The 16,325-nt window shown below is 46.5% G+C and overlaps 1 protein-coding gene across 1 annotated transcript in view; it reads right to left on the minus strand.

Annotated features, from left to right (window-relative positions):
* LOC146829967 (GTPase IMAP family member 8-like) overlaps positions 1-14,297 on the minus strand; it is a 157,020-nt gene extending 142,723 nt beyond the window's left edge. Inside the window, exons 1-2 of the mRNA XM_085603669.1 lie at positions 14,153-14,297; positions 4,510-5,133 (exon numbers count right to left, since the gene is read on the minus strand). Of these exons, the coding sequence (XP_085459795.1) occupies positions 4,510-5,133; positions 14,153-14,297 (769 nt within the window). The remainder of the gene's footprint in view (positions 1-4,509; positions 5,134-14,152) is intronic.
* Between the last annotated feature and the right edge of the window lie 2,028 nt (positions 14,298-16,325).

Here is a 16,325-nt window from a genome sequence, read left to right on the forward strand (position 1 = left end):
GTACCCCGGGAGTGGAATGGGGCACCCCAGTTAATTAGAAATTCAAAACAATTTGCCAGCTCCTGAGCTGACCATGGGCTACTTCCAGGGAGCTAGAGGGGCTATGGGGCACCATGCATGAGGCCCCAGGGCCACTTGCAATAATTAAAGATCTGGGTGTCCAGGTGAACTCCAGGACATCCAAAAACATGTAAATAAATAAATGAGTGGAAGGGGCTTTGTATTTATTATTCACAGCTCAGGAATGGTGCCCCCAATAATACTCTGCAAGGGCTTTTAAAGTACAGGTTTTTATCTCGGTGGTGTCTCTAGCAAGGGTAGGGGCACCACCATATAATAAAAGAAATTGTTGTACTTTGTGCTGACTGCAGCAGATGGCCCAGCAACATAAAAAAAAAGTATGTCTCCTCGGTCATTAAATCAATGACCCCGCGAGAACTTACCATATTTCTTAAAGCACTCCTAGTTGGAGCTCTATGCCAAAGACGATATGTGGCTTGGGGTTGACATCAGTAACAAAAATAAAATATCACTTGTTGGACTTGGCCCTTCTGGCACGTTCACCCCTAAAACTTTTTGCATTATCCTAGCCTTTTTCCTGTGTTGTACTAGTGGTTTTAGGCCTCTAGGCGCTTTTACACTGTGTCCCAGTGGAAAGCGCGTGCGCTCTGTGTATGGTTTAGTGAGGCTGACCTGCCCTCCCATAGGAATGCATGGGGATCTGAGTGACCGTGCTAAGTCCTGATGTGAGAGGAGTGCAGGGTCGAGTTTGGTATGTGCAAACTAGTGAGATCAAATGCTGCGCGATGATGTGTGCGGCGTTACTGTGGCTAGTGTAGAAGTACCACTTCTAGACGCTGACATAAATGTGCAGTGACTGTCTGGCTTGCAATTGGCTGGTGTGTCTGTCTCCAGGAGTCAGGATGGGTCTGCCCCGGTGGTGAATGGAGAGAGCTGCATGTGGATGAGTGGGAGGAGTACACCTGGGACCTGAATAGGGCTGGGCTTTCCCCCACACAATGCTGGCTCCACCCCCTGTGGTGCGTCTGATGTCCCTGGCCTGTCCTGTGAATAGGGAGAGGGGCTGAGCAAAACAAAGTGCTCAGGAACCAGTTGCATCTGGTTCGCCCCTTCCCTGCACCTTTACAGACAAAGGATTTGGTGTATAAAAGAGGGGCTGTGACCCCATGAAAATGTTCTTGTTCTTGCGTTCTGACTTGAATCTACCAGGGGCGTGCTGCTGCTGGGGCCCAGGGGAAGGCTTGCCTCCCTGGGCCCTGCCCAGCCCCTAGATGCCCTGGATGCCTGGAGGACTGTTTGGGACCGTTTTGCTTGCTAAATTCCCTTATTTTTGGGTGCAGGACTTTGTGATGGCTCTAGCGCCTCCAGGGGTGCTTTATTTCGGGTTTCCAGGAGGAAGGAGCGCTGTATTTCCATTAAAGCCAGGCACCGTAATTGTCCTCAGAAGGAGCGCGAGGGCTCCGCAGCGCCAAGCTGTCCGTGCAGGAAGGAATCCCCGGTGTAGGGATTCCCCCGCGTTTACTTGCAATCACAGGAGCCTACCCCGCTTTATCCTTCTTTTTATGCGGAGGGAGCCTACCCCTCATTATGCCATTGTTCTTGATTTATCAACGAGGCGGGTGCCCACCGCCCGTTCACCGCCACCGGCCCGATCAAAACCAGGAAGTCAGGCATCCCTACGTGTGACATCGGCGGGGCCTGTGAAGCGGCTGGAAGAGGCCAGTGCAGCTTGTTGATGCGGGGCTCCCATGAGGAAGGGAGAGCCCCGCGGTAGCAGTCGAAGTCCTGCCAGCCTGGAGACGCGAGGTAGAGAGCAGCGAACCTGGCGGTATCGAGCGGGTGAAAGCCCCGCCAGACGTGCCGAAAAGTCCCGGGTCTAACGCATATGACTTTCAGGAGCCAGTGTGCTCCAGGGGATATGGTTATTTTCAGAGCCCGATGGCTCCAACGTTTGGGGGCCATATTTCAAGTTAACAGCGCCAGTGCACTCCACAGTACTGGGGGACATGTCGTTTTTAGAGCCTAGGTGGCTCCAACGTTTTGATATTGTGTCAAGGACCATTGAGAGCCCATGCCTCTTATTTGCCTTCCCCAGCTACGCAGCACTTAGTGCCAGCTGCAGCGTTTAGGCCCTGTTCTTGTCCCCAGCTGCCCAGCAAGTAGTAGGCAGCTGCCACGTTTAGGTTCTGACGCAACCTGGACCCTAATGTGATTGAGGTGTTATCGTGATTCATGTATTAATGCTTATGATGTTAGGCAATGTACTGTGTGTAGTATGTTTTGCGCATCCTGTGTTAATGTCTATGGTGTTAGGAAATGTACTGTGTATAGTATGTTTTGCGCACCCTTTATTTTATACCTCTAGATAGGATTTCTGCCTAGGAGGTTGTTTTACCCGTTTAGGTTGATGTTAGGGAGATTGTACTTCCCTGTGTGATGTACGCCCCTAGTATAGTTATACTTAGGTGGTTAGGTCTAATGCATTAGACTAATGAGAAATTGCATAATGTGTTTATGCCCCTGTGATGGATGCAGGATAGGTTTTATACCTGATTCTAGTGTGATGCCGCTGAGGTCATTATTGCGCCAGTAGTTACTGGTGGGGTTCTACAGTTACTTTGTGTTTCCTTTGGTATATGTTCTACATTTACAATTGGTGATTTGTGCTAATTCCGACAGTGGCCCATGTGGCCCTGTCCCGTGTAAATAGTCCCTTGTAAAATTCTGCCCAGTGCCAGTTGGCACAGTGTAAATTATGTGATTATCATCTAATGTGTTTATTATAATACAAAGGCTATTTTTTATATATAACCTTGTGTGGAGTTTCTTTTGTGGTGGGCCTAGGGTGTTGTTGCTGGGTGCGCACGCAAACGCTTTACACATTGCCTCCGGGATAAGCCTGACTGCTCGTGCCAAGCTACCAAGGGGGTGAGCAGGGGTTATCTTTGGCGTGTAACTTCCTTGCCCTGACTAGAGTGGTAGTTTCTGCCTGGCTTTGGCGCAAGCCCTAGCCAACCAGAAATCCTATTTCTAACATCACTTTTTTTTTTAAAGAAGTTAGCTGAAAAACACAATGTTTAAAGTGGTGTTATAGTTAGGTATGGGAATAGTATTACTTTTTTTGATTTTTGTACTTTAGTAGTGTGTCTAGTCTGCATTTTATCTTTCTGGTTATGTTTTACTTTTGGGAACATAAAGTCCTTGATTATGAGTTGGTATTTACTTGGTGAACGGTATAATTACCATTCCCATGTTGTACATCTGCCCCAGCACGACTCAGTCATGAGTTATCCCTCAAGGCATGGTGGATTACAGTGTGGGATCAACGTCTTAAATGATAAACCCACATGGAATCCATGATTCCACAGAGGTTTCGTGCAAACAATTACCACATGCTCTGTACATTTCTGGTGGTGTCTGTGGGTGGGGTAATGGGGGGTGGGAAGTAGGGGTGTGAAAGGGATGCTTATTTCTGACAAGTGGGAGCAATGAATCTCCCTCTCTGTCATAAAAAGCAAGAAGAAGAGAGGCTTGACTGTTACTACAACCAAAGCACTCATGTGATTTGTCTGGCGGAGTTACCACGCGAATAAATCAGGTCTGGTTTCCAATACAAGGAAAAATCGGGTTGTGAACGCTGACCCACTCACAGTCAGGTTGAGTGGTTTACATACAGGAAGTACCCTCCGATTAACTTGAAATCGGGGGCAAACCTTTGGGGTAACCTGGCCTTGCATAAAAGATTATATCTTTTCCCTAAGTTAGTGACACTCGTTCAATCAACCTTGGAAGGATGAAAGCCAGAGTAAACCAGCAGAGATTTTAACCTGTGACCATGAAGTCAAACACACATCCCTGGGGGGATTCATTGGTCCACTCAACAAGCAGACACTCTCTCTGCAATGTCTCTGGTGTCTCCTGCATGGTTTCCAGATGGTTTCCTCTTATGACTGATCCGTCATAAATGAGTGAAGGCCAGTTTTAAAGAAAGAGTAAGTTCTGCTCTTCATAAGCTTCTGAGCACAGTGGAGAGCGCACTCAGTCCAAATTCCTGCCCCCCCCCCCCGCCATATGCAGGCCTAAATATGAATTCATATTAATCCAGGTTTTTACATAAGCGCGTGTGGTTTAAAAACACAAAATATTATAAAAGAAGATAGCTGAAGTCATTTCAAGTTGCACCTTGAATCCCCTCTGCAACTCTCTCGTTGATGGCTCAGTGAGCTGGAAGGAATCACTCATTTCAGTGAGTGAAATCACGAGGCACCCTCAGTCACCAGGGCTTGTCCTCCAAGCTGTGATTGGTACAGATGGAAGGATGTGTGGACTCTTTCCTGTCCCTCCCAGACTCACTCACAGAACATGTTCTATCATTTATTACTGTTTTGTAAACAATATATAAGTAATCACATGGACCCATGCGTCTTCTAAGGGGGGGGTCATGTGTTTGCTCGGAGGTGTTGCCTAGAGTTGGTATTGTCTCCTTACCTTCCTGGTGCTTGTAAAAGCATCCTCCATTCTCTTTTTTCATGCGCTCTATTTGTTCCACCAGTTCTCTGCGCTCCTTCTCTTGTTCTCCTCCAGTCGCTGTGTTCTTGACAGCACAGTAGCGCTCTCTACAATATCCAATCAACTCTCTTAGTTTTCCATCATCTTTTGTTACAAATGTTGCTATTGGCTCATTTCCCAAGTCATCTTTTCTTGTGAACACCACCATCATGTACTTTGCTGCCTCTTTCCCAAACAGCCCTTGGAGTATTCTGACAGCCTCTGCTTCTTCTGGAGTGAACCGTCCCACCTTCACCACAAAGAGGATGGCATGGGGCCCCGGGGGGCACACCCCAACTGCCCGAGCAATATCTCTCTTGATTTCCGCCTCAGAGCGTTTTGTATCAAACAGCCCTGGTGTGTCCACCACAGTGATGCGTGTCCGGTTGTACTCACAGCACTCCTTCTGGCTCTCTGTGGTCACTGACCCTGATGCGCATCTGGCGTCAAACTCCCTCCTCCCCAGGATGGTGTTCCCGGTGGCGCTCTTCCCAGCCCCGGTTTTACCCACAAGGATTATCCGCAGCTCATCCATCGTAGATTTATGATCACAACCCGCGGGGTCTAAAAGAGAACAAATCACAGATATTCAGCAAACTCAGGAAAGAGAAGCAGCATTATATATAAACAAGCATTTGCAATGCAATCTGTCTCGCCTTTGGGACCTTATATGTATTTAGCTATGCAGCACATTAGCCTGGGTGCTGAAACATCTACTGTTCTTTAACATGGAGGGAAAGTCAGCACCAAACTGCGTGACACGACAGGTATGGGAACATACCTGGAAATAGATCACTAGTGGGGAGAGGATGTGGTCCGTCGGCTAGACTGCCGACTTTGGTGCTGGAAACCAGGGTTCAAGCCTCGGGTCGCGTCCACATCCTGTGATTCTGGGCAAATCACTTAGGTGCATATTAACAAGCCAGGCGATAAAATTATCGCCGCTAAAGCGGCAGAAAACTGCCGCTAAAGCGGCGATAATGGGCTTGATAATATGCTCTATGGAATTCACATTTAAGATGGGTTTCAATTGGAATTCCATAGAGCATATTATCAAGCCCATTATCGCCTGTCTTGATAATACGCCCCTTTGATCCCAAAATTGTGCTTAAAATACAAAAAATGTTAGCCTGTTTTGGGGGTAAAACAACGAATAGTGTTTGTTTAATGTCAATATGGCTTTAGATCAGTTTACCAGCTGGGTCCTAGGAAATGGGTTCTTGGCTCAGGCAGCCTGGAGCTGTAGCATCGCCATTCACTCTGTTATATATTAAAGTGCAGTGCTGAGCAGGAAGGGGGCATTCTCCCATCCCCCACTGCCCGGACTCTACAATTGCAACCCGATTGTAAACAATGTGCAGAGATCCTTGCAGCTGAACTCTTTAACCGCAGAGTCCCCACGGCAGATGAACTAAGGAAGTATTAGAATGTTGCATCTCTGCTGACGCCACGCCTCCATCTGCTTGCCAGCACGTGCACTCACAACCAAATATAACGGGCAGTGTATTTTTTTTTCTTTGCAGCAAAGCCATGATTTATCAATGAGAATTCACGGTCGTGGCAAAAACCACCCAAATGAGGCAGTTTCGGGTGGAGCTATAAAGCACACACTTTGCAGCACTCTACGCTACACTCACAGTAAAGTCTAACTGTCTGGGGAAGCCTTTCTGAACATACAGTTACTCTGAGGCACGCCTTCCTCACACAGACTATAGGGGAGGGGCACAGACTTTGTTAGAACAATTGTGCAATTTCTCGCAAAAATTGATAAAAAGCGCTGATAGGACAACAGCAGCGGCGGCTGAGGAAGTATGCGCTGTGTGTACAGTGTGGCTGGAAGCAAGGCACAAACCGGGGGGCGAGCGAGAAGGCATCGGACTGTGGGAAGAAAGTGGTCTGTGCAGTAAAGGGGCCAGTAGCCATGGACGGACACACATGACGACATGGCCTTCATAAGGAGGGACTAACCGGCCTACAACCAATCAGAAGGCAACATTTAAGACACAAGCTGATGAAAATGATGGGCGGAGAATGGGCAGAGCTTCCACAAAGCTTCTATGCTGCACTGAATACTGCATGCCTCGCAAAGTGTGCAGAGCATGCACTGTAACACTAGGCGAGACCTAAAAATTTGTGACAACGGTTAAAATCTTTTAAAATATTTTTTCACATATGTAACATTTTATTAAAAATAGTTTGTACTAACAAAAAAATGTTTTCTAACCAAAAAAGATATGTTTAATAAATAAATTGACAATATCAGTATCATTGTATATGTTTCTCTATTTAGAAGTTATCACACTGTTGTGGTACTAGTTTTTCTTGCCCGCACCTGAATATTTACTGCTTTGCTGAAGCTTTGTTTCTCAATTGCTGTTTCCTTGTTATTGGTAAATTTATCTTGCTTACAGGGGCTCCGTTACCTTCAAAAGCTACTGGCTGGAAAGCCTATTGGCAGACTAGGTCACATAGTGAATTAAATCAATATTTCAAATTTATTAGAAAAATTGAGAAAATGTAGTGAACTGTGCAAAATGTTTCCCTTATAAAAGAAGAAAAATTAGTTGGCAAAGAAACAACTCAGCCCCTACTGAAACTGCAGGCCACCATCCACAATAACTACATTTTAAAAATCAATTAAAATTATAAATAAATCCTGGTGTATTCCCCCAATCAAACAACACCATTTTTTTAAAATCTGAAATACAAAGTATTTAAATTCAACAGTATATGCAGCTGACACAAAGAGTGACCCTTCCAGCTCCAAATACACATTAAAAGAAACCAGGAGATGGATTAAGCATTGTGAGGAGCCAGATGGACAGGTACAGGAAGTTGGAGACTCTGGGGAAAGTCCTTCCTGTTGGAAAAAAAGTAAGAAAAAGAAAAAAAGGACTCCTTGCACAAAAAAAGGTCATTTGAGGAGGGTTTTGACTCCAAACAGTTATTTCGGGAAGACTCTGATGCTTCTCGAGGATTGCAACTGCGGTAGATCCTGTGCATTCAGGATCTTGTACGTCACAAAACATCCACTCGAAGTCGCTGGCACACCGAATGACGTGTTGCCGATCACAAAATCTAGTGGATGCATGCGGTCAACTATCAAATCTTGTAGCGCTCCAGAATAGCTCTGAAATCTGGTGGGCAATCGCGAGTGCCTGGAAATTCACTCCCAGGCACACAAAATGACATTTTGAGCAAAATAACCCAAACAAACTCAGCTCCGTTGCGGAGTTTATAGGTGACTCTTTATTATCTGCAGAATGCAGAGTTGCCGAACTCAGGAAACTCCGCAAGTGGAGCAGGGTTTTACACCGAGGCCTACTCAAGTGGGTAATGCAAATGAGGGGTTTGAATCCACAATTGTTGTGGTGATCCAGGGAATGCACTTTACAGTGGAACATAGACCTCGGTCAGACCACGCCATTGCTGATGGTCTATGTAGGTTCTTTCACATTAGTGATGAGAACTCCAAGGAGGTTTTTGTCACACTACATGAAGAAATAACCACAGGCAAGTGCTACAGGTGTGTTGAGTCAGGCTGCTTGGCACTGTTCATACCACTCTGCATAAAGATATAACCACAGGAGAGTGCTACAAGCAAAGATGAGTCAGACTGTGTGGCACTGTTCATGTCACACTACATGAAGAAATAACCACAGGAGAGTGCCACAAGCATTGTTGAGTCAGGCTGCTTGACAATGTTCATCTCACACTACATGAAGAAATAACCACAGGAGAGTGCTGCAAGCATTGTTGAGTCAGGCTGCTTGGCACTGTTCATCTCACACCACGTGAACAAATAACCACAGGAGAGTGCCACAAGCATTGTTGAGTCAGGCTGCTTGGCTCTGTTCATCTCACACCACATGAAGAAATACCCATAGGAGAGTGCTACAATAATTGTTGAGTCAGGCTGCGTGACACTGTTCATCTCACACTACATGAAGAAATAACCACAGGAGAGTGCTGCAAGCATTGTTGAGTCAGGCTGCTTGGCACTGTTTATCGCACACTACATGAAGAAATAACCACAGGAGAGTGCCTCAAGCATTGCTGAGTCAGGCTGCGTGACACTGTTCATCTCACACTACATGAAGAAATAACCACAGGAGAGTGCTACAATCATTGTTGAGTCAGGCTGCTTGGCACTGTTCATCTCACACCACGTGAAGAAATAACCCCAGGAGAGTGCTACAAGCATTGTTGAGTCAGGCTGCTTTGCACTGTCCATCTCACTCTGCATGAAGAAATAACCACAGGAGAGTGCCGCAAGCATTGTTGAGTCAGGCTGTGTGACACTGTTCATCTCACAACACGTGAAGAAATAACCAAAGGAGAGTGCCGTAAGCATTGTTGAGTCAGGCTGCTTGGCACTGTTCATCTCACACTACATGAAGAAATAACCACAGGAGAGTGCTGCAAGCATTTTTGAGTCAGGCTGCTTGACACTGTCGATCTCACGCTACATGAAGAAATAACCACAGGAGAGTGCCGCAAGCATTGTTGAGTCAGGCTGCGTGGCACTGTTCATCTCACACCACATGAAGAAATAACCACAGGAGAGTGCCACAAGCATGGTTGAGTCAGGCTGCTTGGCACTGTTCATCTCACACTACATAAAGAAATAACCACAGGAGAGTGTCACAAGCATGGTTGAGTCAGGCTGCTTGGCACTGTTCATCTCACACTACATGAAGAAATAACCACAGGAGAGTGCTGCAAGCATTGTTGAGTCAGGCTGTGTTTCACTGTTCAACTCACACTACATGAAGAAATAACCACAAGAGAGTGTTACAAGCATTGTTGACTCAGGCTGCTTGGCACTGTTCATCTCACAATTCATGAAGAAATAACCATAGGAGAGTGCTACAAGCATTGTTGACTCAGGCTGCTTGGCACTGTTCATCTCACACTACATGAAGAAATAACCACAGGAGAGTGCTGCAAGCATGCTTGACTCAGGCTGCTTGGCACTGTTCATCTCACACTACATGAAGAAATAACCACAGGAGAGTGCCACAAGCATTGATGAGTCAGGCTGCTTGGCACTGTTCATTTGACACTACATGAAGAAATAACCACAGGAGAGTGCTACAAACATTGTTGAGTCAGGCTGCTTGGCACTGTTCATCTCACACCACGTGAAGAAATAACCACAGGAGAGTGCCACAAGCATTGTTGAGTCAGGTTGCGTGGCACTGTTCATCTCACACCACATGAAGAAATAACCACAGGAGAGTGCCACAAGCATTGATGAGTCAGGCTGCGTGACGCTGTCTATCTCACACCACATGAAGAAATAACCACAGGAGAGTGCCACAAGCATTGTTGAGTCAGGCTGCTTGGCACCGTTCATCTCACACTACATGAAGAAATACCCACAGGAGAGTGCTGCAAGTATTGTTGAGTCAGGCTGCGTGGCACTGTTCAACTCACACTACATGAAGAAATAACCACAAGAGAGTGCTACAAGCATTGTTAACTCAGGCTGCTTGGCACTGTTCATCTCACACTTCATGAAGAAATAACCACAGGAGAGTGCTGCAAGCATTGTTGAGTCAGGCAGCTTGGCACTGTTCATCTCACACTACATGAAGAAATAACCACATGAGAGTGCCACAAGCATTGTTGAGTCAGGCTGCTTGGCATCGTTCATCTCACACTACATGAAGAAATAACCACAGGAGAGTGCTGCAAGCATTGTTGAGTCAGGCTGCTTGGCACTGTTCATCTCACACTTCATGAAGAAATAACCACAGGAGAGTGCCACAAGCATTGTTGAGTCAGGCTGCGTGGCACTGTTCATCTCACACCACATGAAGAAATAACCACAGGAGAGTGCCACAAGCAGTGTTGAGTCAGGCTGCTTGGCACCGTTCATCTCAAACTACATGAAAAAATAACCACAGGAGAGTGCTGCAAGTATTGTTGAGTCAGGCTGCGTGGCACTGTTCAACTCACACTACATGAAGAAATACCCACAAGAGAGTGCTACAAGCATTGTTGACTCAGGCTGCTTGGCACTGTTCATCTCACACTACATGAAGAAATAACCACAGGAGAGTGCTGCAAGCATTGTTGAGTCAGGCTCATTGGCACTGTTCATCTCACACTACATGAAGAAATAACCACAGGAGAGTGCTACAAGCAGTGTTGAGTCAGGCTGCTTGGCACTGTTCATCTCACTCTGCATGAAGAACTAACCACAGGAGAGTGCTGCAAGCATTGTTGAGTCAGGCTGCTTGGCACTGTTCATCTCACACTACATGAAGAAATAATCACAGGAGAGAGATACAAGCATTGTTGAGTCAGGCTTCATGGCACTGTTCATCTCACACCACGTGAAGCTATACCCACAGGAGAGTGCTACAAGCTTTGTTGAGTCAGGCTGCGTGACACTGTTCATCTCACACTACATGAAGAAATACCCAGAGGAGAGTGCTACAAGCTGTGTTGAGTCAGGCTGCTCTGCACTGTCCATCTCACTCTGCATGAAGAAATAACCACAGGAGAGTGCAGCAAGCATTGTTGAGTCAGGCTGTGTGACACAGTTCATCTCACACTACATGATGAAATAACCACAGGAGACTGCGACAAGCACTGTTGAGTCAGGCTGTGTGACACTGTTCATCTCACACTACATGAAGAAATAACCACAGGAGAGTGCTACAAGCAGTGTTGAGTCAGGCTGCTTTGCACTGTCCATCTCACTCTGCATGAAGAAATACCCACAGGAGAGTGCTACAAGCATTGTTGAGTCAGGCTGTGTGACACTGTTCATCTCACACTACATGAAGAAATAACCACAGGAGAGTGCTTCAAGCATTGCTCAGTCAGGCTGCCTGGCACTGTTCATCTCACACCATGTGAAGCTATACCCACAGTAGAGTGCTACACGCTTTGTTGAATCAGGCTGCGTGACACTGTTCTTCTCACAGTACATGAAGAAATAACCACAGGATAGTGCTGCAAGCATTGTTGAGTCAGGCTGCCTCGCACTGTTCATCTCACACCACGTGAAGCTAAACCCACAGGAGAGTGCTACAAGCTTTTTTGAGTCAGGCTGCGTGACACGGTTCATCTCACACTACATGAAGAGACAACCACAGGAGAGTGCCACAAGCATTGTTGAATCAGGCTGCTTTGCACTGTCCATCTCACTCTGCATGAAGAAATAACCTCAGGAAAGTGCCGCAAGCATTGTTGAGTCAGACTGTGTGACACTGTGCATCTCACACTACGTGAAGAAATAACCACAGGAAAGTGCCGCAAGCATTGTTGAGTCAGGCTGCTTGCCACTGTTCATCTCACACTACACGAAGAAATAACCACAGGAGAGTGCTGCAAGCATTGTTGAGTCAGGCTGCTTGGCACTGTTCATCTCACACCACGTGAAGAAATAACCAAAGTCGAGTGCCACAAGCATTGTTGAGTCAGGCTGCGTGGCACTGTTCATCTCACACCACATGAAGAAATAACCACAGGAGAGTGCCACAAGCATTGTTGAGTCAGGCTGCTTGGCACCATCCATCTCACACTACATGAAGAAATAACCACAGGACAGTGCTGCACGTATTGTTGAGTCAGGCTGCGTGGCACTGTTCAACTCACAATACATGAAGAAATAACCACAAGAGAGTGCTACAAGCATTGTTGACTCAGGCTGCTTGGCACTGTTCATCTCACACCACATGAAGAAATAACCACAGGAGAGTGCCACAAGCAATGTTGAGTCAGGCTGCTTGGCACTGTTCATCTCACACTACATGAAGAAATAACCACAGGAGAGTGCTGCAAGCATTGTTGAGTCAGGCTGCTTGGCACTGTTCATCTTACACCACGTGAAGAAATAACCACAGGAGAGTGCCAAAAGCATTGTTGAGTCAGGCTGCTTGGCACCGTTCATCTCACACTACATGAAGAAATAACCACAGGAGAGTGCTGTAAGTATTGTTGAGTCAGGCTGCGTGGCACTGTTCAACTCACACTACATGAAAAAATAACCACAAGAGAGTGCTACAAGAATTGTTGACTCAGGCTGCTTGGCACTGTTCATCTCACACTACGTGAAGAAATAACCACAGGAGAGTGCTGCAAGCATTGTTGAGTCAGGCTACTTGCCACTGTTCATCTCATACTACATGAAGAAATAACCACAGGAGAGTGCTACAAGCATTGTTGAGTCAGGCTGCTTGGCACTGTTCATCTCACACTACATGAAGAACTAACCACAGGAGAATGCTGCAAGTATTCTTGAGTCAGGCTGCTTGACATTGTTCATCTCACACTACATGAAGAAATAACCACTGGAGAGTGCTGCAAGCATTGTTGAGTCAGGCAAGCATTGTTGAGCCAGCCTGCTTGGCACTGTTCATCTCACACTACATGAAGAAATAACCACAGGAGAGTGCTGCAAGCATGGTTGAGTCAGGCTGCTTGGCACTGTTCATCTCGCACTACATGAAGAACTAACCGCAGGAGATTGCTACAAGCATTGTTGAGTCAGGCTGCTTGGCACTGTTCATCTCACACTACATGAAGAAATAACCACAGGAGAGTGCTACAAGCAGTGTTGAGTCAGGCTTCATGGCACTGTTCATCTCACACCACGTGAAGAAATAACCATAGGAGAGTGCTACAAGCATTGTTGAGTCAGGCTGCTTGACTCTGTTAATCTCAAACTACATGAAGAAATAACAACAGGAGAGTGTCACAAGCATGGTTGAGTTAGGCTGCCTGGCACTGTTCATCTCATACTACATGAAGAAATAACCACAGGAGAGTGCTGCAAGCATTGTTGAGTCAGGCTGCTTGGCACTGTTTATCGCACACTACATGAAGAAATAACCACAGGAGAGTGCCTCAAGCATTGCTGAGTCAGGCTGCGTGACACTGTTCATCTCACACCACGTGAAGAAATAACCCCAGGAGAGTGCTACAAGCATTGTTGAGTCAGGCTGCTTTGCACTGTCCATATCACTCTGCATGAAGAAATAACCACAGGAGAGTGCCGCAAGCATTGTTGAGTCAGGCTGTGTGACACTGTTCATCTCACAACACGTGAAGAAATAACCACAGGAGAGTGCCGTAAGCATTGTTGAGTCAGGCTGCTTGGCACTGTTCATCTCACACTACATGAAGAAATAACCACAGGAGAGTGCTGCAAGCATTTTTGAGTCAGGCTGCTTGACACTGTCGATCTCACGCTACATGAAGAAATAACCACAGGAGAGTGCCGCAAGCATTGTTGAGTCAGGCTGCGTGGCACTGTTCATCTCACACCACATGAAGAAATAACCACAGGAGAGTGCCACAAGCATGGTTGAGTCAGGCTGCTTGGCACTGTTCATCTCACACTACATAAAGAAATAACCACAGGAGAGTGCCACAAGCATGGTTGAGTCAGGCTGCTTGGCACTGTTCATCTCACACTACATGAAGAAATAACCACAGGAGAGTGCTGCAAGCATTGTTGAGTCAGGCTGTGTTTCACTGTTCAACTCACACTACATGAAGAAATAACCACAAGAGAGTGTTACAAGCATTGTTGACTCAGGCTGCTTGGCACTGTTCATCTCACAATTCATGAAGAAATCACCATAGGAGAGTGCTACAAGCATTGTTGAGTCAGGCTGCTTGGCACTGTTCATCTCACAATTCATGAAGAAATAACCATAGGAGAGTGCTGCAAGCATGCTTGACTCAGGCTGCTTGGCACTGTTCATCTCACACTACATGAAGAAATAACCACAGGAGAGTGCCACAAGCATTGATGAGTCAGGCTGCTTGGCACTGTTCATCTGACACTACATGAAGAAATAACCACAGGAGAGTGCTACAAACATTGTTGAGTCAGGCTGCTTGGCACTGTTCATCTCACACCACGTGAAGAAATAACCACAGGAGAGTGCCACAAGCATTGTTGAGTCAGGCTGCGTGGCACTGTTCATCTCACACCACATGAAGAAATAACCACAGGAGAGTGCCACAAGCATTGATGAGTCAGGCTGCGTGACGCTGTCTATCTCACACCACATGAAGAAATAACCACAGGAGAGTGCCACAAGCATTGTTGAGTCAGGCTGCTTGGCACCGTTCATCTCACACTACATGAAGAAATACCCACAGGAGAGTGCTGCAAGTATTGTTGAGTTAGGCTGCGTGGCACTGTTCAACTCACACTACATGAAGAAATAACCACAAGAGAGTGCTACAAGCATTGTTAACTCAGGCTGCTTGGCACTGTTCATCTCACACTTCATGAAGAAATAACCACATGAGAGTGCCACAAGCCTTGTTGAGTCAGGCTGCTTGGCATCGTTCATCTCACACTACATGAAGAAATAACCACAGGAGAGTGCTGCAAGCATTGTTGAGTCAGGCTGCTTGGCACTGTTCATCTCACACTTCATGAAGAAATAACCACAGGAGAGTGCCACAAGCATTGTTGAGTCAGGCTGCGTGGCACTGTTCATCTCACACCACATGAAGAAATAACCACAGGAGTGTGCCACAAGCAGTGTTGAGTCAGGCTGCTTGGCACCGTTCATCTCAAACTACATGAAAAAATAACCACAGGAGAGTGCTGCAAGTATTGTTGAGTCAGGCTGTGTGGCACTGTTCAACTCACACTACATGAAGAAATACCCACAAGAGAGTGCTACAAGCATTGTTGACTCAGGCTGCTTGGCACTGTTCATCTCACACTACATGAAGAAATAACCACAGGAGAGTGCTGCAAGCATTGTTGAGTCAGGCTCATTGGCACTGTTCATCTCACACTACATGAAGAAATAACCACAGGAGAGTGCTACAAGCAGTGTTGAGTCAGGCTGCTTGGCACTGTTCATCTCACTCTGCATGAAGAACTAACCACAGGAGAGTGCTGCAAGCATTGTTGAGTCAGGCTGCTTGGCACTGTTCATCTCACACTACATGAAGAAATAACCACAGGAGAGAGATACAAGCATTGTTGAGTCAGGCTTCATGGCACTGTTCATCTCACACCACGTGAAGCTATACCCACAGGAGAGTGCTACAAGCTTTGTTGAGTCAGGCTGCGTGACACTGTTCATCTCACACTACATGAAGAAATACCCAGAGGAGAGTGCTACAAGCTGTGTTGAGTCAGGCTGCTCTGCACTGTCCATCTCACTCTGCATGAAGAAATAACCACAGGAGAGTGCAGCAAGCATTGTTGAGTCAGGCTGTGTGACACAGTTCATCTCACACTACATGATGAAATAACCACAGGAGACTGCGACAAGCACTGTTGAGTCAGGCTGTGTGACACTGTTCATCTCACACTACATGAAGAAATAACCACAGGAGAGTGCTACAAGCAGTGTTGAGTCAGGCTGCTTTGCACTGTCCATCTCACTCTGCATGAAGAAATACCCACAGGAGAGTGCTACAAGCATTGTTGAGTCAGGCTGTGTGACACTGTTCATCTCACACTACATGAAGAAATAACCACAGGAGAGTGCTGCAAGCATTGCTCAGTCAGGCTGCCTGGCACTGTTCATCTCACACCATGTGAAGCTATACCCACAGTAGAGTGCTACACGCTTTGTTGAATCAGGCTGCGTGACACTGTTCTTCTCACAGTACATGAAGAAATAACCACAGGATAGTGCTGCAAGCATTGTTGAGTCAGGCTGCCTAGCACTGTTCATCTCACACCACGTGAAGCTAAACCCACAGGAGAGTGCTACAAGCTTTTTTGAGTCAGGCTGCGTGACACGGTTAATCTC

The sequence above is a fragment of the Triturus cristatus genome, chromosome 5_1 (genome assembly GCF_964204655.1).
Source record: "Triturus cristatus chromosome 5_1, aTriCri1.1, whole genome shotgun sequence".
NCBI classification, from domain to species: Eukaryota; Metazoa; Chordata; class Amphibia; order Caudata; family Salamandridae; genus Triturus; species Triturus cristatus.